Raw genomic sequence first — 20827 nt, 5'->3', positions numbered from 1 at the left:
GTATTAATAGAAAGTATTTGTATGGTTCAAAGGGGATAAGATCTTCTGTTGATGGAGCTCACTCGACTGGAGGAGAAGGTATGTAGAGTCTTACCTATAATTTTATGATGTCAATTAAGTTTTTTGTTGTAACTATAAATGCTATGTATGAAATGAATCCAAATGAATTGTAAATAGTTACGTGAAATAAAAATACGATTGGACTACTTTCACTAAGATAAAAACCAATGTTATGATTATTTTCGAAGTTATTTGAAAACCAATGTAATTGAGTTGCTTTCACCAAGATGAAAGATAATATTGTGATTGTTTTCAAAGTTGTTTGGAAACTAATGTGATTGGGTTGCTTTCGCCAAGATGAAAGCCAATGTTGTGATTGTTTATGAAGTTGTTTGGAAACCAATGTGATTAGATTTCCTTCTTAAATACAAAAGCCAATGTTGAAATTGTTTTTGAAAGTTGTACGGAAATCAATGTGATTGAGTTGCTTTTGCTGAGACAAAAACTAATGTTGTAAAGTCTCTAAAATTTCTCAAAGACTAAATATGTTTTGGTTACTTTTACAAACACGAAGGCCAATGTTATGTTATTGCCTAAGCTATTTTGAGAATTATGGTAAATTGAGTTGTTTTTGATAAATCAAAGGTCAATAATAAGTCGTTATGAAATATTTGATAACTATGTAAATCGAAGTACACTAATTGACTTGAACTTGAGAGTAAGACCTTACTCATGTCGAGTACAAATATCTTTGTGTGTTATTATTGTGAAATTTATAACTATTGTTCATGAAACTTTCTATAGGGTTGGATAATAAGAATTGGTGCTCCCACTTTCATATATGTTTAGAAGACAAATTATATTATAATACGAACTTATTCTTAATAAATTTTTGTTACAAGACCTTTTCGTATCGGCGAACCTAATTGTTAGGTTATAGTTGGCCTTTAGATTCAGAACTTATATTGTACATGTAAATAATTTTGTGGACCTAACTAAAAGCTCTCTCTTACTCTCCCTTCTTCTTTAATGATATTTTCTATCTATGTTTGGAATTGTGTATGAAATCCATATATAAAATATTATTATGCAAGTTGGTGTATATCCTTACATGATTTTTCCATAGCATGCATCAATAATATAACCACGTTGTATGTTGGACATTAATTTTAATTCATATAAAAAATAAACAAACAAAAATAAAAGGTACGCATAAGTAGTAAATGGATTAATTAGAGATTGAGTAAGGTAAGCATAATATATACGTTCATGGAAGAAAAGTTTAAAACATGTGGTTAGACTGTACCTTTTTTTTTATAATTCAAAATATAAGCGTATGAGACTGGATTTATTAATCTTTTAGATTTTATTTATAATTAATTTTTTATGGGATTAACATGATGTAATTACTGAATGGTACAAGATATAGTAAGGGTTGAAAGAATATATGGGGTTGATTTTTGGTTAAAATGATGTGAAATAAGGTCTAGGACAATTGAACCATGTTTGTAATAATGACTTGTAACATGGAAGGAGTAGTTGATAACTTGGTATGTTAAAATATAGAGGAAACTCTTTAAAACTTTTAGTAAAATTGTTAATAAATAAAGGAGAATGACTACATGTATAAGTGTAAAAAAACAAATTGTCATAATAAAGGCTTATATTCAATGGAAATGTGTAAAATTGCTGTAAAATTTCATGTTTTAATATCCTCTTTTTGGCGGGGTGTTACAATATTTTCATAAGCAACCTTGTTGGTTGACTGGAATTTACCACAACTAGTTGTGATCATTAATTCATCATAGCACACAATTTGATATACTTAATATATGTATGTATGGTTACGTATTGGGTATTGATTTATCAATATAGTCATCTAAGATTAGTGGTGATGACCCTATTAGAATCAATAAACGTAAAGGACTACATAAAGACACTAGAAGTGTGTTTAGATGTAATTTTGTGTTATAATGGTGAGTTAGACAATAAAGACCCATCTTTGGGCACGTCTGTCACTGGTTGATTCTCTAAAATCTAAAGAAATAGTAGGTTTTTAGGCTCTTCACAGTTAAAAGGCTAGCATGTCTCCGTTGCTTGTGCAAACTATTCATTTCGAGCAATAGAGATGAGTTTACCTATACTTTTTTAGAAGCGTGTTTTAATGGCTTCTAGAATATATTTTGAATTTTTATCCTATTAGTCATGCCAATCTTTTATGTTATCAATTAACTATACTTAGAATTGAATCTTCGACGAGGCAACAACTACCTCTAACCAAGCAAAGTGAGGATTCTAGACCTTGGACACTCAGTAAAGGTAATATGTACTTAAAACATCGATGTGCAAAGAAAACATGAGTTATAAAAAAGAATGAAGGAAATTTAAGTGTTGAAAAATAACAAAGCATTAAGAAAAACAATAAAGGTGATAAAACCATCCAAGAAAAAAAAACTGTTAGAATTTCAAAATTTTGAATATATAGGGTTAATCATCATTTAAAATAGTATCTGGCTCTATTTATATTATTAAAAACTTTGGATCCTACTTACATAAGTAATTCTAACCCTATTGATGCAATCATATTATTCTATAGTCTTACTCATATTTACCTAGTATTTGTTCATGTTTTATATATAAAATGTCTTGATAATCTTTGTTTTATATTTTGAAGGTACTTTTGGATGTGAGATTCGAAAAGAAGTAAATTGAAGATAAAATTCAAACCATATTCCAACCCGTGTCGAATATTGGCAGATTTGACATCTGATCGATGTTTTATGCAGAATTTGAGTTGTAGAGGTTGAAATGAAGTGATTCCAGTGGAATTAGAAAGCTAACATCCATACCTTTCTATAAATATATGGAAAGAAAAATAAAAAAAAAATAAAGAGGATGGAAATCGCATCCTTCAAAGACAAGTCTCATATTTTGCCAATTTTGACATTCGGTCATTCCAACTTGAATATCTTGAGTTAAAGAAGTTCATTTGATGCAAACTCAATTTTTTTAGATTCCTGACTCAAAGACCTATCATCCTACCAAATTTCAGAAGAAAAGGAGCTCATATGAGAAATATGTGATTTTTCTAAGACAACTTTTAAATTCTACCAACAAACAGGTTTTGTGAAGAAATAAATCCAACTTACTTAAATGTAGATTGTTTACTTTGGAAATGACTATTTTTATATTTTTTAGGAGAATACAAATGAATTTGAGGGATGTGGGGATTAGGGTTTCCTATCAAATAAAAAAGAAAGAGAGAAAGAAAGAGAGGGGGCGGCCAGAAAGAAAAAGAAAAACTCCACCCTTTTCTCTTATACCCAAAATTATGCTCCCATCTGTTCTATTCATTAGTTTTTCAATAGAAATGCAAGGCAAGTTATTTTTCTTGGTTGAAAGGATATAGAAACCTTCGGATTTCAAAAACTATAAGATCTATTATATTTTTTCTTTTCAATTTATATGATGAGTATGAATGTTTTTCTATGTTTATTTTTTATAATTGTTTAGTTTGATTGTTAGAGCAGACTGTAAATTATTATTCTAAACCAATCTACTGCTAAGTTTGCTATCAAGACCAGAGTTATGATATTTGAACTTGTGAAGCGATTAAGCTTAATAATCAAAACCGGAGTTTTAATCTTAGGAAAAACGTTCAATTCAATCGAACATAAATTACATACGGTTAAGTTGTCTAGATTTATCAACCTATCTACTATCTAGTTCTTAAGGCTGCCATTGAATTAAATTATTAGTGCGGACATTGTGGTTGTTTAATGGTTAACGTTAGTTACACTGCAGATCGGTTAACTAACTAATGTTAAGGAAAGATAGATATTCAGAATATAAATTGGCGTATCGTTTCAGTGATCAATTTTGATTTTTATAGGTGGATGTTTACTTTATTTAATTTAGCTTGATTAGTTCGTTCTGTTTACCATAACATAGCCTAGATAACCTCAAAACCCCCCAACTTTGAATAATCTAGTATAAAGACCTGAACTAGATCTTCTTCGTGGAATCGACCCCTTACTTGCTCTATACTATCTTGTTTGTTTAAGTTAGGGTAATTAATTTGTGTGACTGCGACATTGCAATAAATTTTGGTATCGTTGTCGGGGAAGTGATTCTAGTTGATGCTTGTGTTGTGATTGTTATTTATTTTGTTAAAAAAACAGATATATATGATTTCTAGCATAATCTCTGGCTTCTTATTAATCATTATGTTGAGGACTCGCATTTTAAATAGGACTATATATGCTTGGTTATGCAGACATCCATACTTCATTGGTTGATCAGTTCCTTTTGAGCTATTGTGACTTTTAGTCTCTTGGTGGACTAGTTAATTGCTCCTTCTATTCTACTTTTTTAGTTGATACTCTTTCACCTCAGTCAATTCTTCTTATTCATGATCAATTTTAAGCTCTCTTTTCCTATTTTGCAATGAAAAATCTTTGTTATCTACCTTGTGTAAACAGATTGACAAAAAGAGAGGGAGACACAAAAGTCATAGATTTAATATTTATTCATCGTGCAAAGGTTCAAATAGGTGTATTGATACGTAATATGGAAGAGACAACAAGAACAAAATCTCATGGAGATTATTGGTTCATCGTGCAATATAAGGGTTTTAATAGGTGTATTGAGATAGAATGTGTGGAGAGATCATCCCACCCGTAGCCAATGGTATTTTGTTGGAACTTGATTCAGGGTAAGGGTTATGCAACCACGGGAAGGAAAGAAAAGGGGAGAGCGTCCCACCCATAGCCAGTCTTTATGGAAGCAACAGCCCCAAATTTTGGGGTTGCAACGTTGCCTGATACTTGAGCATCAGCACGCCATCAAAGCAGTTGGATTTATTAATATGCAATTGCTATAAGATTGGGTAGACCAAAAACACAAGCTATAGAACCAAGATAAAGATAGTTTGAAATGATTTAGGCTTTAATGCGCAACACCATGCCCATTCTTATCACCTAACGCCTCCAAAAACATGAACCTGCAACACGGGGACAACCCTTGACCTTGAAGATTTTCGAGATGCATTCCAACTCTGGATCAGATTTCTCCGATTATAGTGGTTCAAAAGTTTTAATTTGAATCTCCGTCCTCAAAATTGAAACCTGAACAAAAATACAAATACAATTTCCATAATGAACCATCCTCGCAAAGCTTCAACCAAACTTACATGACACAGAAAAATTGAACTGTTAACAGCTACCTCTTATCCTTAAAGACAATCCAACACCAAGAACTGATGGCACAAAGGCCAATTTTCAAACATGATAGCAGGAGCAATATTTTTGAACAAATATGGGCCACAAATGGGAAAATGTCATAAACAAACCTATATTAGTTTAGAGTTCAGACACCATTATGCGAAGGTAGTAGCAAAGTTGGGTAGAACTCGGTGTGTAGCAAATAATCTACACCAGGTTCAAAAATAGAATAAATTAAAAGGAATACAGCATCCAACTAAACCATATGCCAGAGCAAGAAAGGCTTGAGCACCAAAATTCATGAACCAATCTGCTTACATGTACGTCTTTAAAAGAGAAAATGAAAAGATAAATGAAGAAAGATTGCTTAACAACAAAGCACATACAAAGGGCTCCTAATTCTCAGAATGGTTGGAAAAGGATGATTTTGCATCCAGCAGTATAAATTGTCGATCCGATAGACATATGGACACCAATTTCAAATGTCTGGGCAACACGGTCACAGAATGCAAGTTTTCCATTGGTTAAAATATCTACAAAGGGGACGGTGAACTGAGCCACCCAGTACAAATTCAAGAATATAACACTTAATGACCCTGGAAAGATTCCTTTTTTAAGTTACAACGGTACAGCGACAGGGTGGTGGTTGGAGATTGAACATTAATAACTCACTTATGGTTGGAGATTGAACATTAAATAACTCACTTACCACCCATCCTTGAGATCACAAGTTAGACGATCTTTTGGAGTTAGCCAACATCCAACCAGGAGAACTGTAATTGAAAACACAACGAAAATATAAACACAATTACTTGACCTGTGAACAGGAACCTAAGTGCAACTCATGCCCAAAAGAATGCAAGTTAGAAAAAACATTTCCCCCTCCACTTGATCAGAAAAGAAAAGGCTATAGCACAGCTTCAAATCATGAAACACAAAGAGCACATATATTTACAGAACATGACAAAAACTTACAGGTGGATCACTGCATTGTGTCATTATTCATCCCTTCTGCCAGGAGGATTGCTTATAACCATCCCATCCACCCTCTGGTTCCTTCCTCTTAAGAAAACCTCCACTAGTCGCCTGATACATCCTCGATAGCTCCTCTGCATGGGCTTGTGAACTGGCAACAGACAGCTGCCTCGATGCAAGAGCTGAGGTCTCATTTCTACCTTCAATATCTGCACCTAGAGGCCCGGCATTGAGATCTAGACCCTGCCTTACCCATTTCCTACTGCTCTCCACAGCACCATTATTGTTACTGTCTGGGAGGTTAACAGCATAAGGCCTTGGATAATGGGATGAGACCACACCAACTTGCGCTACTACTTGAGAAGGTACTGTGGGAAAGCAAAGCCTCCCACCAGATGATGAATCCACATACGATGCTGAACCACCTGAAAATGTAGCTGAGGGAAGAGGGAAGCTGGTCCCAAAAGGAAAGACAGGATACTGAAAAGGAGTAGATGGAAATGGCACTGCTGGAGAGGACGACAACACTGCTCCCCTGTAGACATCAGGATTAAATGGGTTGCTGCCAGTAGAGGAAGCCAAGATCCGTTGAGGCCCACCAGTTGCAACTATAGGGAAAGGCTGCTCTCCTCTATCATGCAAGATAGATTGGATTGTGACAGCAGGATACGGATTCCCTTGAGGAAACCAGGAGGGGAAGTTTCCCATTTCTGTACTGTTCATTCGAAGGCTAGAAATGGATGGTTGGGATGGCACAATGTTTTGGGTATGCCGCCCAAGTTGTGATGGTTCGGCACTCACCTCATCGACAAGAGGGCCATCATTCAAATCAAAGTCCCAGCAACCACCAACCTTTCCGTTTAGAAAACCACCAGATGATTTGGCGGGATGTAGTGGGGCATCCAGCCTCCGGCCAATGCTTGTTAAGTGATTACCAATATCACTAGCTTCATCTGCTCTATTCAAATCAAGATCAAGTCCCCCAGAGCTTCGAACAGATATTGAACCCATCAGTGCATCACGTGCACAATCATTGTTCTTTGCAAGGTCAGAAACAGAAACTGCCTCCTGAGCAGAACTTCGTGAAGCCAAATCCTCAAGGATTCTTTCATCAGGAACATTCAAGTCAATATCTAACAGGGGGCGACCAGGCTTGGAAACCATTGCATCAGGTAGTGAGATATTAGCTGTACCTAATGGAATCTCCAAAGCTTTTCTAGGTTCAGCTGGCCGAAATGCACTTGTGGCTGCCGATCCCTTCCAACCAAGCTCCCGTCTACTCTTAAGTAAATCCTCTGGTGGAACAAAGGGCCCTTTTGCAGCGGCAGCTACTGTAATGGAAGCAGGAAGCCCACTAGACACAGAAGAAACAGGTAAGGGCAAAGGGCTAACTAGCTGAATCGCAGAAGAGCATCCAGGTGCTCTCAAGTCACTCGACTCCCCATATTTCCCATCATCAGAAATAAAGCCTTCATTCAGATCAAATTCAACTTTTGCTTCCAGATCCGATCCCCCTGCAGCAGATAAAGAAGAAGCCTCAGCAGCATCAGATGTACATTCCTCAGTTTCATCAGTTCCAGTGCCAGCAAACTTCGACTCTGTTGACCTTACTATTTGTTCTGGTGCCTGAAAAAGTATGGGTGCTGCCTTGTGGGCAGCTGGTCCGGTACTACATTGCTCATCGACCTGATTACCTCCCAGGCTCTCCACTTTGCACTCACCTTCATGATCAGTGGCAGCTGATGCTGTATTACTTTCATTTTCAATTTTATTTTTCTCTGTAGAATGACTCCTGCCATCTGTTTCACCAGCCTTCACCTCATGCAAGTTTTCAGAATCCATATCCTTACCAGAACTAGAAGGTTGGAGCACTTCATTAATTGTTCCTTTTGCAAAATCAGACAGCATAATAGCAGGTGGTGCTGGCTCTGCCTTAATAGAAATGTTCAGCTCTTTATTTATATTTTTCTTGTTCTCAGCATCAAACTCTACACGATGGTTTGATGATGATCCTTCCATTGCTTCAATCGCAACTTGCACTCCTGTATTGTTGATATCATTAAAGACAGAACCATGCAACTTTTCTTTGTCATCAGATATGCCATCTACATTTGATCTGCCACCATCCTCTTTCTCCCACGGTTCTTTGCCCCCACAATTTGATGTTTTCACTGCTGTGCTAGCAGAGGACACAGCAGCTACTAATGTTTCCTCTGATTTCAAATAGCTTTCTAGGCATGGTTTGGCAGTTTGCTGCACATCCACATGGGAAGAATTAGGAGGTCCATTGAGCTCCCCTGTGCTTTTTTCTTGCGAAAACAAAACTGTTTTAGCCTCTGTGTTCTTGGACAGTGAAGTACCAACAGTAATACCCCGCTTCTCATCTTCATAATCAACACCATCAACAGGCTTACCTTGGCTTTGAGCAGGATCATCACATGGAGAGGATTTTGCTCTCAAACCACTTGGCACACAGGGATGCTCGATAGGCATGTTTCTCCTTGGAGAACCTGTCGGTGAAACCATATCAGACTTGGACATCTCCCCAGCAGCTACACTAGCAAGGAGATTCATACCACCATCATCACCAACTGACAATGATGCATTTCCTTCAGAGTACTTTGCACAACTTTCAATCAAAGCATTCATGGAGCTGAAAGAAGCATCATTCAACTTCCCCAATTTATGTTCACACACAGTTGAAGTAGGTGTAGCTTTTGAGACTTCACCTGATTTTCTACCATCATCACCTATCCGACCATGCTCTTCATCAGGAACAGTGGCAGGCGACCCAACTCCCTCATCTGATCCGGTAAGCACCTCTTTGAAATCATTGCTTTGCCACGACTCAGTCTTAACATCAGATGTAATGTTAGCTCGATATGAATCATTTTTTTCCTTCAAATTATGATCAAACTGGTCATGCCTCTCCGAAATCACAGGAGAAGAAGCTCTGCTATTCATGACTGATGCGTCTTCGAAAGTTCCTCCACTGGAACTTTGTGCCGGACTGCGACCTCTGTTGGGAATTTTAACAATAAATTTATGGCCATTCCCCTCTGTCATGGGAACATCAAGTGCCTTCTCACATGTCAAACTGGAATGTGACAATTTTTCTGAACCTGAATTTCTGTGCAAAGAAGAATTTCTGCTCGACCCAGTTTCCTTTTGGACACCAGATAGAGCTTGGCCTGGAAAGCCATTGACTGATTTACGATGCCGCAAAGAACCAACAATGATCTTATTTGCCGTCATTGAACCAGCAGTCGAGCTCCTTGCATCCTCCTTTCCAGAAAACCCCCCAGTTTTGGCATGGTCACTGGAACAGGATTGACTATTGTTGTGGGACGGGCTAGAACTGCTGCTTTTCTCATCCCTTGCTACTGTTGGAGATGGATCGGAGGCAGCACTCGCACCAGTGTTTCGGGGTTGTGTTTCCTTTGAGTTATTACCCACTGATCCAGGTGAAGTTGTCGATCTTACAGGTCCAGGGGATGTTGATGCGGACTTGGTAACAGTATCCCCCTGTACAGCCTTGACCGAACCAGTTTTCGAAGCAGAGAGTTGCACAACTGAGCTCTTCATTGCAACCTCAGAGGATACACCAGATTGTCTGTTCCCACCATGAGGAACTTCAGAAAGACGTGATCTAGCAGGCCATGAGACACCTTGGTTAGAGGCAGACTTTGCATTTGCATCCATTTCCGCCTCAACACGTTTCTTCCATGTGTCAACTAAGCTCCTCGCTTTCTTCTGTATTTCCAAGTTCTTATGGGTGCGCAGAAGATTCACAGATTTGCCAATATTACACATTTGCAGAGCATGAAGATTTACAGGGAGCTTATCGAGTGCCCGAAGTAAAACTACCAGAAATTCCTCAACTGATTTATCACCATCCTTGGGGCTACCATCACCAATCTTCCCTTTATGGACCTCCTGCAGCCATTCATCAAACACCGGCAAGCCTCTAAGCTGCACAAACTGATTTAGGCATTCAAACTTATCAGTGGCTGCTACCACACCAGCGAGAATTGACCGACCAACCAAGTCTATTTTTTTCTCATTTCTCTCAGGGAGCATTATATGCACCAATTTCTCAACCCCTTCAGAATCCACAAGTCCTCCTTTTTCTGTAAATTTAGAAACCTCAGATTTCCACATGCTTTCTGGTCTACTATGGCCAGAATCCCCATCATCCATTTTTGTAAAGCGCTCTCGTTTCACAGGCTCAGAGCCCTGATCGCCCCTTTCTCTTTTCTTTCCCTTACCATAAGAAGAAAAGGATGAAACACTATTCTGTACACTATCTGAAACAGGTTTTAACTGAGATGTTGATGTTGGTCCATTCACTGGCTTTGGAGAGCGTCCACCTGGTTGCACTGTTGCATGCATTTCTAAGCGTGTCTTATCCAATAAGTGATCTACTTCCTCTTGACGTTCCTGTGAAAAGAAAAGGAGGAGAAGGATTAATTACCAGAGTACTGACAAATCAAAGCAAAAAGTCAAAGCACATCTACCACTCACATTAATATAATCCTGATCAGTTAGCCACCATAAACACTTGTTCGTAACGTCATAAACTCGCCGGCACACAAATGAGCAAATCCCTGATGGAAGTTCAACACCTTTGGGAAGGAACGCAACTTTACACGGATGGAGTAATGATGCAGCAGGAATTTCATCCTTATGAAAGGAATAGAATATTTCGTTTGGCACAGCTTCCAATAGGATGCCTTTGCCAAGCTTTACTTCAGCAGGTCGATAAAGCCAATTTACACCTAACTTTAACTTGTTCTCTTTACCGTTAGTCAGCCAACGAATTATTCCAATGAATGGCGGGGAGTCCTGGGGTGGTTTGAACAAAGCACAGTCTCCAACACTGATCTTGCGTCCATCCTGTTAGGGGAAAATACAAAATGGGAGTTTTGGTGAACTATTATGCAATTTGTATAGTAAAAAAGAACTAAACAAAATTGCATCATCATTTCAATAAGAATAAATAAACATTACACAAATACAGAGATGCAGAACAACTTGTCAAAACAGACCTTTGGCAAAACAATATAATGGAATATCATTACTTGATTATACTATCTAATTATTCTAACATTTTGATCAACATTTATAATTTTGTGGATTCAAAAGCTCCAGCTTCAGTAAATTGATAAACCATCCTCTCTCGGTTTCAATAATTAAGCACTTAACAAAATCAAATCAATAAAGCTAACTTAATCATCATTCAGTGAAAATTCTCATATGAAAGCCTGAAAGAAGCCATCAAGGGCGATAAAGATTTAATTGAATCACTCTGGTTTCAGTTTGTATACACGAGGAAAAAAAACTTTGAATGAAAAAGAAAAAAAACATTTCAAAGGAAGAAAAACTGAATTTTTTGTTCCAAGTAATGGTGGGCAGTTAAAATTAGCACACATGTGACAGAAGAGAGTGATGGGAATTATTGCATAAACTCACAATTTTGGAAATCATCAATTATTTAACCAGTTGAATTTTAAACCACCTTACCCAAAAGTCTCTAGCCCAACCAGATATCACATACTATAATATTTGATTTCAAGAAAGAAACTTCTACAAGAGTCACACAGCCCCTTCCTAAACTATTTAGATACTAAGAAGGCCCCAGGGATCCAATAGCATGACAGCATCCTGTAATTAAATTTTTCACAATCAATAGACACAAACAGTACAGACCCCATATCAAGAATTCCAAGACAAATCTTTGCAAACCAAACCTTAATGCCAAATATACCTGTATACAGCTTAATGCCAAGCCAAACCTTAAGCTATCTAATGCTAAAAATTGTATAACACCTGCATACACTCTAAACTCATGTAACCAATCACAAATCCATATTTACTGAAGCTATCTTACAAGAACTGAGGTAAAAATAATTTCAACAGCTGGTACAGCTTTTATCCATAAGAGTAATGGGACTGAAATTAAAACATGAAAAAAGGGGCATGCCTTCCTCTAATGAAGGTATGGGGGTATGCTTTGGCAATTTAATCAGCGAAAACATGAAATATAGACAATTTAACCAATTAACCCCAAGAAAATCCACAACTGACAGTTTATATATTTATGTATCTTTTCCACATCATGAACTTGTTGATGAATTGCAACACCAACATATCTCACATTGTATCCATGCTTAAAGGAGCTATATACTCAGAAATAATACCATTTTGAGGATGAAGCTAACTAGCTCAACAAACAACAGCACATGTATCACCTTTTTTACTATAAACCATATACAAGCCTGACTCTTTTTTTAATTCATAAATCCAGGAAAAAGATTTTCCACCAACCCAATTTTGCCCAAAGTTGAAGAAAAGTCCTTAAAACATAAAACAAAAGAGAAACCCTTCGATTTCGACACACCAATTTGTGCCCATACATTACAAAAACCCCATAATAACTCAACACCTCCCAGAATACCATACAATCAGTGTAAGAATAGCAGCATCAGCACCAAGAAACCCTATAAAAACTCCATATACAATCAGTGTAAGAATAGCAGCATCAGCACCAAGAAACCCAATACAAACTCCATAAATCATATATCGCCAAAGCACAGTCATGGAGTCTCAATGTCAACACCAATCAAAGAAAATCAAAACTCTCAAAGTCGAGCTCATCTCCCAAAAGTTCCTATATCACACAGGCAATTTTCCCATTGCAATCGTTTATCCAAATCATCCACCAATACAATCCAGATAACATAGAATTACAAAATAAAATTGATCCAATACCCCTCTCAATCCCACAAATGTACAATAACCCAATTAACCCTCCATCCTGTCCCGCCAAACAAACAAACCAAAACCCCAAAATGTTAAATAAAAAAAAACCCCAAAAATTAAAACAGAAAAAAAAAAGAATTACCTTGAAAAACGAATTAGAAACATCATCACCAGCTACAGCAGAATTACCACGTGTGGGACCTGTCCACATGTGCCGATGATCCTTTTTCCTCTCCTCACCTTCCCTTCCATGCAGCATAGCCTTGCATTTTCCCCCTCGAGTACCATCAATCCACCACTCTCCTTCCAAGAAATAAAACCCAAAATCCAAACTTCTGTCTTCGCTTAATCAACCGATTCTATATAGATCCGGTAAAACAAACCCTAGCTTCTTCAATTCACCATTAGCTAATCTAAACCCTAATTTCTTTTTTTTCCCTAATCGGAAACTAACTGCGATTCCTTCCACCAAACGATCCAATTATATCTCCGGATCCGTTAAATTGAGAGAAAAACTCGGGACCCCGCTTCGATTTAGAGAGAGAAAATCGAGAATCTAGAGAGAGAGTATCGAGGAGAAATAAACCTAAAATAAGAAAAAAGGGAGAGAGAGAGACGGCAAAAGGATAGGTGGAGTACTACTCGCGTACTTGGTAGAACAGAGGCGGGCAGATTGGGCAGGGCTTCGGGTAGTTTAATAATGTGTTAATGTTACCTGACTGTGAGGGAACTAGGATTTTTAGAGAATACCAGTGGTGGTGATTATTATTTATCGATTAAAATATTAAAAGAAAAAACCTGACTGTTACTGTTAACTGAATTTAAGGGATGGGAAGGTATTTGTCTTTGACTTTTTTTTCCGGCCTATTTTAATTTATTACTAAATTTAAATGTCGGGTCAGAGATATGCATGGCATGGCAGGTTAATCACTTAAAATTTGTTTTTTTTTTTTCCTTTTTTCGGGGTGGGGTATGATAGGGTTACATGGAGGGTAGGTAGTTGGATTAGCTAATTTTGTGGAGGGTATAAGTGGAAATTCGGGTGGTCGAGGGGTGCAAGTCACATGTGGGCAAATGATGAAGAAGTTAAGGTTGTCTTGAGTTGTCCCAACACAAATCGGTTAAGTAAGAAAAGGATGATGTAAATGTTTGTGTTTTTGTCAAGAAAATGATTTTTCAGGTTTCTACGCTTTGCTTTTTGCAAGCCCCGTCCATTCTTCTTCTTCTTCTTCTTCTTCCTCTTTTGTCAGTAAGTACAAGTCCGGTCTTTGAATTTTATTTTTTTTGGGTTCCGTCCACCGGCTCCCAACTTTTTCCGACCTTATTTTATGTTTTTTTAAAAAGAAAAAGATTGTGGGTATGCTTCGGCCACCGGTGTACAAGTCTAAAAAAAAAAGAAAAATCTGTGGATTCCTAGATTGTGTGTGGAAGGAAGTCATTCGATTTGAAAAATCCTACACCATATATTACAGGTTGTTTGGTACAAGATTAATACTATGCCTAAGCCTACCAAGTTGCGTGCGTCAATCACTTGGCAATATCATTTTCATAGTGTATGAAATCCGTGGGTATCAAATCATGTTGTCCTTTTCATATCATAGAAATCATGAACAGCAACTTTCGAACGGTAGGGGATGGCCACTATAACATGGTCATGTTTCTATGATATGACAAACAAACAAAACTAAAACAAAAATCAAATTTATTATGGCCATGGAATATATTCTATTATTCATTGCTGATGTAATTATTACTTTACTTTTATATTAGAAAACAAATTCATCTGTATTGGGTTTATTTCAATCTTTTCTTACAACTCATTAGTCATTAAATAATTGATCAGAAGTGTAGGTGTCTTTTTTGTTATTATCATATTGATCGAGGACAATTTGATCAAATTCATCTGTATTAGATTATTTTATTAATTATGATTTGCTGGTTTTCTTATTTTAGGGCTACAATGTAATCATTAAAAAATAAATTCCTTCGAATTGGATGAATTTTAATTTTTTTCTCACAACTCCTTAGTCATTAAAGAATTAATTAGGAGTACAGGTGTTTTTTAAAATTTTTAAGCATAGTGAAGTTGTCTAATTATCCTCCAAGTCAAGAATTCTAAAACTGACACAAAGGGATCTTTTTATTTTCTGAAATACAATAAAATGACAAGTTTATTCTTTAAATAAAAAAATTAATCATGCGTCCCGGGGTCTTTTGGTCTTTTCACTCTGTTTTTTTTATTACCAGGTTCATCGAGGGCAATTTAGTCTTTTAATAAGAATTAATTATTATATGCCTTGATGTTGTCTCATTGGAAATGTCATCGCTTCCTTTTACTGTTGGTACAACGAGTGTCGACGGAGGTGGGGCGGTTTATCGCCAGCAGGGCTTTCTTCTTTTTTTTTCTTTTTTTCTCTCTCTTTCCCCGAAAATTACAGGTTGGTCATCTTTGTTGTTGATATGTCAACTTCACTTCCTTTTCTTTTAATTTTTAATTTTTATCATTTTAATTCTCTAAACCCATATAGAAGTCAATCAACCAAGAATTCCAGATTTTTAACAGTAAATATGGGGAGAAATTTGTTTTAAAATTTAAAACAAGAATTGGTTTTAAATGGATTGGATTTTCACAAGTTTTTGAATTAGGGTAGATAACAAAAATATTTGAAAAAAAAAGAAGAGAAAAAAAATAGGGAAAGAGAAGCTGTAATTTCTATAATTACAGAGTTTTTTATTTCTTTCTCTATTTTTTTACTTGTTGAATTGCTATTAAGGTTGTTAAAATTGAGTTTGTGTTTGAGAAATAATTAGATTATTTATTAATTATGATTTGCTGGTTTTCTTATTTTAGGGCTACAATGTAGTCATTGAAGTTTTGACATGATTTGAATATGGTTGTATTGAATATCCTTTGTTAATTACAATTGGATGATTTCAAATTTTATTCTTGTAATTTATTGACCATGAATTGCATGCTTAAAATGTTGAATGAAGTAATGAAAATTGAATTTCAATGTTAGTTCATGAATTCATCAAACCTTAGTAGTGTAGTTTAGAAATAAATACACAATTTTGTGACCTACATTTAAGAATTTTATAAAGTATAATGAATTTATATTAATCTTTATCATCACGACGATAGACATAAGAATAAATGAATAATATAGATATAGGTGTTATACCTTGAAATAAGATATCACATAAAAAAAAAAAGAGAGAATTTGGTCATTGTAATTAGCAAAACGTTAATGCAAGCAACCAGATTTAAACACATTTAAGAAATTTAATTGATGAAATCCTAACAACCAGGTTTAAACTCATTGAAGAAATTTAATTGATGAAATCTAAGCTCTAGGAACCTTTCATATTTGATTTTTCAAGTAGAAAAATTTGTTGTCAATCACAACAATTTAGGATTGTCTAAATAATATAGAAGATTTTATATATTGGTACTTGAATTTCCTTCTTATGAAAATGATACTCTTTTGAAATTTTCTATTTATCATGACCCCATGCCCTTGTGGTATAGTCTAAATGTCATCATTGATTTGGTCTAAACTTTAACATGCTCGTATACAGTTAAATTTGGTATCAACATATCATAAAAGTTTGTCTTACAGTGTGCATGACTAGTTAGTCTTGGATTTAATAACTAGTTGTTGACTAGAAGCACAAGTACTTTATCTAATTGGATGTTTGGGTTTAAGCTATACGTCTTTTTGTCCTATATGTCACTCTATTCAAAAGGATGTCCTTCATTTTCTAAGAGACTGTCTTCATGTTATACGAGTTTGAATGGTTAGTTTTATGATTGGCTTTTTATTAATTGCAAAGGAGAATTTCTCTATTACTCGATTTTTTATAAATTCTTGTTAGACTATTTGAAAGAGTATAAATAATGAGAGTTTTTTATATAGGGAATATATGTTTATTCATGCTTATATTTGGCAGGTTAGACATGGTTTTAATGGCTATGAAGTAGCCTTTACTATTAACCTATTCGTTTAGTGTCATGGATTCTTCCATAGCAAGGATGGGTAAAGCTTAATATATATGAAAACTTTCTCGGTAGTCTATTTTGTAACCATCTTGATACTTACTTTATAAGGTTTTTTTTATCAATATTGATTGTTCTATTAACATGGTGGAAAAAATATAGGGCTTCTAGCAAGGTCTTTTATTAACTAAATAAAGTGGTTACTCTCATCTTATTATTGAGATGAGTTTTTTAGAGGTTTTAAAGTGTATTTACACTATTTCTCTTTTTTTTCTCTCTCTTCCTCGTCTAATGCTTATTCTTGAGATTCAAAATCTTTTTATAGAGCATAACAATCTTAAAATCTCAATGTTTTATGAAAAAGTAACATGACGAAGTCTGGAGCAAACTTATGAAGATATCAAGGTTTTTCTATAGTAGATTGATGGGCTTCGAGAGTTGATGAATAGGAGCTTGGTTAAAGATTCACAAGTTCTTGGAAAATAAGTCTCAGGTATTATGTAGGGACCTACAATGCTTAAATTAGTAAAGATATAGAAGGAATGTTGCCTTAAAGGTTATATATTGTATATAATGAATGAAAAGAGAAAGTGTTATTTATGTATTGATGGTCCTCTTTCTTTGTCCTAATAATTCATTGGAATTTATATATTCATGAATCATACTAACTTACATGGAGTAGAGGGTAAAAGAAAGAATATGAAACGCCTTGAACTTTTTATATAATTAATATCTTTCTAATTGTTTTATACGAGAAATTTATGGGTATTTTTTTTTATCATAAGACATCATCGAGTTCACCTTTCAATAATTATATCCACAAGTACATTAATATACAATTTATACTTAAACATTAGTGCCATTACAATACCTTATAAATTACATGCATAAACTTGTTTATAATACAATCGTTATATAATATCAAAACCTATCTAATAGTAAAGGTTAGGCAACTCAATAAAATTTTCTAAAAGCATCGAGGCCTTTAAAAAAAGATATTTGTAAAACATACAACATCATAAAAATTAGCATAAGTATTTACATAATCATGATTACTACATTTACAAATAAATAAACAAAATCAATATCATTTATCCTTCTATAAGTATGCCAATCCATGTCTTTTTTAATTTAATACTTCCTGAACAACAACTAATAACTTCTTAATTTACCATTTATTTCATGGCTCATTTCAATATAATTTTTCACCCACTTCTTTTAATTCATCAAAATTATTTTAACATTTTTCATAACATGTTCCTTTCCACATTGTATTTTATCTATGCCCTATTTCATGTTATGAGCACATTTATGCTATGCTACTATTTCACAACACCTTTAATTAATGTCATATTTTTTCTCTCCATTACAATTATATGTTTTCATCTTTCCCAAACTTTTATTTCATTTCGACCAACAGATTTTGTTGGTTCATCATTTTATCTATATAATTTTTTTTATAAAAAAACTCAATATACTTCAAGTTCGTTTTTGGCTTACACATACATTTCTTTCATTCTCATATACCTTATTTCTAATATGGCCCTTTCAATTATGTCTTTCATCTTTAATATTTCATAGACTCATTTATAGTACATTTTAATATTTCATTCCAACTTAAATGTTTCTTGTGTCTATTTGTGGCAAGTCTCATTATTTTTTTCCAACTCAAATATTTATCATGCCTATTTATGAAATAATTCATTATTTTTCCAATATAATTATTTTTATGTCCATATATGGCACCTTACAATATATTTTCATCTTAGTATTTTTCTTGTGCCCATTTATAGCATATTCAATTATTTTTATATCTTAATATCTTCCTTGTTCTTATTTATAGCATATTCAAATTTTTTTCTATCCCTTATTTTCCTTGTGTCTATTTATACAGTTGTTGCGGTCGTTCACAAAAACAATATTTATTACGACCATTCACAAACATAATATTTATTATCGTTGTTATGATCGATTACAAATCACATGTAATATCATTGCTTTTGCGATCGATTACAGAACACATATATTTTCTTTTTCTGATTTCATGCAACACAATTAAATATACATTGAAAATCTAACAACTATATAAGCATTTTAAATAATTAAAAAGAGCAAGGGGGTAATCTCTTACCTTAAGCTCCTGCTATACAAGCTCTATAGAAGTCGGGTCCACCCTAACCTCTTCTCCTACAACTCCCAAACAATAATAAGTAATACTCACATCACTAATGAAATTCAATCATAGAAACCTCCATACATCTCAAAATCCCAATTAATACCCCTTAATAATCACTCAAACCATACACCATAAAACTCTCCAATCATGTGTAAACAATTTGATGTAAGCATAATTTCTTTCCATTCTACATTTACATTAACTAAACATATTAAACTAACAAGCTTGTGAAATTTCAAACTTTCTATCGTTCAAACACTTGAACATTATAAGTAAATTTTTAATAGATAACATTAAGACTCCCAAAACCAATATTCAACATTCTTAGCAATAATATTTCATAATTTTATCAAATTTCTATGACCCCTAAAATCTCCACTCATGGCTGGCCATAATAGAGAATAAATTCCCATAATTTATTTTCAATTCTTCTTCAATTCCCTCACCATAATGTAATCTAAATCATAATCGACTAATATTTTCACCACTTCATTTTCTAATCACTATTTACACATAGAACCCAAGTTTACAAATTTAGGGATTTTAAATCCCTTGTAAAAATTTACAAGAAAAATGCAATTAATGTAAAAGGAATATCTTACCACAATCAATCAATCATAATTTGATATGCCTTTTGCACTAAATCCCAAGAATTTTCTATTTCCCTTTAAATTTCACATTTTCCCACTCTAAACAACAAACTTCCAATTCCTTTCTACTCTAAATTTCCTAGTTTAGATTGTTTATCCCTTTAAAACTTGCCTACAACACTCATCCAAACCTTTCTTTTGAAAGAACAAGCAAGATTTATGGAGAAGATGAGAGAAAACTGGACTTTTGTTTTTCATCTCTGAGGGTTGATGACTTTTCTTATAAAAGGGAAAGGATGAACTTATGTTCGTATTTACAAAATTACCATTGAAAATAGTCAATGTGTTTTTTACGTATTTTCTTATCCGACCATCGACACTTCCACAAAGCTTTTCCAAACTTTGATTAATGTAAAATTTTAACCCAAGATAGATCAATATACCAAGATACTCCACATTAAATTTTAATATGATCCAATGGTCGAATTAAGAGTTATACTTGATATTATAAAATTAGACAATAGGAAATTTGACGTCAAAATCTGAATTTGCATTCTATTTTATTTACTTCAATTATCAAGATTTTTAATCTAATTATTGAGAACTCTCATTCATAGTCATAATAAGATTTTTCTTATATTTTTCACCATTTTTAGTCAAAATAGAGCGATTGTAGCAAGGCTTATACCATTAATCAATGTTTTATGTGTAAAAGTCATAAATAATTTTATTTTGAATTCCACTATATTATTGTTTTTTTTTCCAACTATTTTCACCCTAATTTATAAAATTTTTCCTTTAAATAGTTATTTTACTTGATCGGGAAGTTTATGCGATTTATCACTAATTAATATTTCATGTACTGATTTTATTACTTTATTTCATCCAAAATTTAAATTAATTATCTAGGGATGTTCTTCCTAAATCATAAAATATTATTTCATGTAGTCTTGATCGTATCACATTTTTTTAAGTGAATGATTTTCTTGCGCTTTTTTAAATAGAAATACATCTTTAAAGAATATAACATTCATTGATTCATATATCGTATTAGGATGAATATTCTCAATACTTGACTTGTGTATGAGAAATCAATACACACTAT

The 20827-nt window shown here is 34.3% G+C and overlaps 1 protein-coding gene across 7 annotated transcripts in view; it reads right to left on the bottom strand.

Moving 5' to 3' along the window:
- LOC7474882 (uncharacterized) overlaps positions 1–13589 on the bottom strand; it is a 29215-nt gene extending 15626 nt beyond the window's left edge. The window contains exons 1-6 of one of the 7 annotated variants that reach the window (XR_002978151.2): positions 13102–13589; positions 10722–11093; positions 6198–10637; positions 5932–5995; positions 5351–5429; positions 4834–5126 (exon numbers count right to left, since the gene is read on the bottom strand). Coding sequence is in view for 2 of the 7 variants with exons in the window: in XM_024586581.2 (XP_024442349.2) it covers positions 6225–10637; positions 10722–11093; positions 13102–13218 (4902 nt within the window). In the remaining 5 variants the exon portion in view is untranslated. The other 6 variants (XR_002978148.2, XR_002978150.2, XR_008057475.1 and 3 more) reach the window with 6 other exon arrangements.
- Between the last annotated feature and the right edge of the window lie 7238 nt (positions 13590–20827).

The sequence above is a fragment of the Populus trichocarpa genome, chromosome 15, assembly GCF_000002775.5.
Source record: "Populus trichocarpa isolate Nisqually-1 chromosome 15, P.trichocarpa_v4.1, whole genome shotgun sequence".
Lineage (NCBI taxonomy): Eukaryota > Viridiplantae > Streptophyta > Magnoliopsida > Malpighiales > Salicaceae > Populus > Populus trichocarpa.
This window is presented reverse-complemented; position numbering and strand designations above follow the sequence as displayed.